Raw genomic sequence first — 3,340 nt, 5'->3', positions numbered from 1 at the left:
ATGGTGAGGAAGTATGATATTAGTATCATGGGAGTAGTCGAAACAAGAGTTAAAAAGAAAAATCGAGAGAGAATATTTAGGAAAGCTTTTAATCAATGGCAACCAGAGGATAACTACAACGACATTGATGGTGGTAATATATGGTTTTGCTGGGATCAGCGGGCGTGTACAGCGAAGTTATTGAAGAAGGACTCACAGCATATAACAATGGAGGTAAGCACAATATCAGGAGATGAGGTGGTCATATCAGTTGTGTATGCGAGTACAGACATGAATGCAAGGAGAGAACTATGGAGAAGCTTAGGAGATCTAGCATGCCAAATCCAGAAGCCTTGGATGCTAATGGATGATTTCAACTCTATTCTGAACTCTAGTGAAAAAGTCGGTGGTTTGGAAGTTAGGCCACAGAACTTTGCAGATTTTATGGAATGTGTAAATCAAGCTGGGCTAATTGATATCAAGTTCAAAGGCAATCTATATACTTGGAACAATAGGCAAGTTGATAGGATCAGTTGCAAACTAGATCGAGTAATGGCAAATGCAGAGTGGATTGGGGCATATGAGGACCATGAAGCGGAGTTCTTGAATTCTGGTGTCATCTCTGACCAAACACCCATGATAGTGAGCTTTTAAAATTTTTAACTTCTGGTTTAGAGAAAAGGATTTTATGAATACAGTGGCAGAGGCTTGGGGAAGCGAGGTGGTCGGGAATCCAATGTATGTTTTCATGAGAAAGTTAAAACTGACGAAGGCAGCACTTATACAATGGAATAGAGACAAAGTGGGAAGTGTAGTGGACCGGGTTAGAGAAATAAAGCAAGAAATGGATAGGGTGCAAACAGAACTACAAACTCAGCCGCAGAACAGTGAGATTATTATGAAAGAAAGTGAAGTGATTACAGCCTATACACAAGCAACGGCAACTGAGGAAGATATGTATAGACAGAAGTCAAGAGATCAAGTGATAGGGGGAGGTGATAATAATACGACTTATTTTTTTAAGTCTGTGCAATCAAGGAGAGTGACAAACAAGATTACATGTTTGCAGGATTCAGGAGGGAATGTTATAAAGGACTACAATGAGATTGGTAATGAATAAGTGGAGTATTACAAAGGAATTTACAGCCCTAATATGATGATGGATGTGGATTTCTCGATTTTTCAAGGAATTGGGTCAAGGCAGCAGATTAGTGCACAGAACTATGAGGAGTTACAGAGACAGGTAACTAGAGATGAGATAATAGAAGCTCTAGCAAACATTGGTGATGAAAAAGCACTGGGAAGTGATGGTTTCTCTGCTTTTTTCTTCAAATGCACTTGGAGAATCATTGGTGATGACTTTATCAAGGCTATACAAAAAAATTTCTACTCGAACCAGATACTCAGTGAGGTAAATGCTACGTGTATTACACTTATACCAAAAATACAAGTACCTCTGTCTTTATCAAATTATAGGCCAATTGCTGGTTGTGGGGTTATATATAAGTGCATAACCAAGGTAATGACAAGGAGAATGAAGGAGTCAATGCCACAGTTAGTGAACCTTCTTAACCAATCAGCCTTTATTAGTGGAAGAAGTATTCAAGATAATATTCTTTTATCTCAAGAATTAGTACATAATTATCACAGGAATGAATATCCACCAAGATGTGCGACAAAAGTGGATCTAAGAAAGGCATATGATTCAGTTAGATGGGAATCTGTTGAGTTCGCAATGAGAAGAGTTGGGATGCCAGAAAGGTTCATTAATTGGGTGAAACTGTGTATGGAGACAGCCACTTATTCAGTTATGATTAATGGGTGTATGGCTACTTCAAAGGAAGAAGAGGGATTCGACAGGGTGACCCAATATCACCTTATCTGTTTGTTCTGGTTATGGATTTATTTACGGAAATCATGCATTACAGTGTTAGAGAAGGCCAATATCAGTTACATGCTAAGTGTGCGAAACCTCTTATTACTCATTTATCCTTTGCAGATGACTTGATGGTGTTCATGTACGGAGATGATAGAACAGCCGCTAAACTGAAGGATAACCTCCAAATTTTCAGCAGAGTATCGGGGTTGGACGTGAATGTTCAAAAAAGCAATATTTTCTTTGCCGGAGTGGATGATAGTACAAGTACTGCCATAGAGCAAACACTTCTATTCCCTAGGGGTGAGCTGTCAGTGAAGTACTTAGGACTGCCTTTAATCACTACAAGGTTGAAGTCCACAGATTGTTGTCCGTTAATATCAAAGATTACAAGGCGTATTCAAAGTTAGAAGGGAAGATTACTTTCTTATGCCGGAAGATTACAATTCTTAAAGGCAGTGTTGAATAATTTGAGTGTGTATTGGATGGCTGCGTTCACACTTCCTCAAAAAATAATTGATGACATCAATAAGATCTTCAGGAATTTTCTATGGACAGGGCCAGAGTGCAAACAATCTCATGCCTTGATAGGATGGGATGATATCTGTTATCCATATGAGGAAGGTGGGTTAGGGATTCGAAGTATAGAGAAGGTTAATCAAGCTGCAACCATGAAACCACTATGGAAGCTCATTACCAAGACAGACAACCTGTGGGTACAGTGGGTACAAATGAATCTAGTCAGAGGGAGAGATTTCTGGCAGCTGAAAACACCAAATGACTGTTCTTCAAGTTGGAGGAATATACTTAAAGCGAGAAAGGAAGAATCAGCAATAGTATTTCATTAGATAGGCAATGGCAGAGGAACGAGTTTCTGGAATGAACCATGGCACCCTTTTGGGATATTAAGAGATCAGTTTCCACAATGTTTGTTATATGATTCTAGTTGTAACATGCAGGCCACAGTCTCGAATTTCATAACAGATGGTACATGGGAGTTCACGAGTAACGTAAGGAATCAAATAGGCGAGATTACTGAAGCAATAGAGAATGAAGTGGAGATTATGGGTAATGAGGATAACATAGTATGGTCTGCGTCCACAACTGGAGAGTACAACATGAAGGACACTTATGAAAGTCTGAGAGGAATAAGGCATGAAGTTCAATGGCATAAACTGGTGTGGTATTCAAACAAGATCCCCAGACATTCCTTCATCAGTTGGATGGCTTTGAGTGGGGGACTAAAAACTCTCGCAAAATTGAAAGAACAAAAGGTTGTTATGTCAGATACTTGTATACTCTGTTGGAGACAAACAGAAACGGAGGAGCATCTATTCCATGAATGCTCTATATCACAATCCTTATGGGGTATAACAGAAAATGGGATATAACAGAACAATAGCAGCTACATGGTAGGGAGAGGTATCATGGGTTGAAGCAACGTCACAGGGACAAGGAATTGAGAAGGATGTACTGCGGCTAATG

General features: G+C 39.5%; 1 protein-coding gene across 1 annotated transcript; it reads left to right on the top strand.

Moving 5' to 3' along the window:
• Nucleotides 1-633, top strand: LOC147487894 (uncharacterized). Its single transcript, XM_086574177.1, has one exon. It carries the CDS (start codon nt 1-3, stop codon nt 631-633), a length of 633 nt encoding a protein of 210 aa, XP_086430303.1.
• The last annotated feature ends 2,707 nt before the right edge of the window (nt 634-3,340 follow it).

The sequence above is a fragment of the Coptis chinensis genome, chromosome 7 (assembly GCF_015680905.1).
Source record: "Coptis chinensis isolate HL-2020 chromosome 7, ASM1568090v1, whole genome shotgun sequence".
Lineage (NCBI taxonomy): Eukaryota > Viridiplantae > Streptophyta > Magnoliopsida > Ranunculales > Ranunculaceae > Coptis > Coptis chinensis.
The sequence above is the reverse complement of the archived record's forward strand: the minus strand, read 5'-3'. Positions and strand labels throughout refer to the sequence as shown.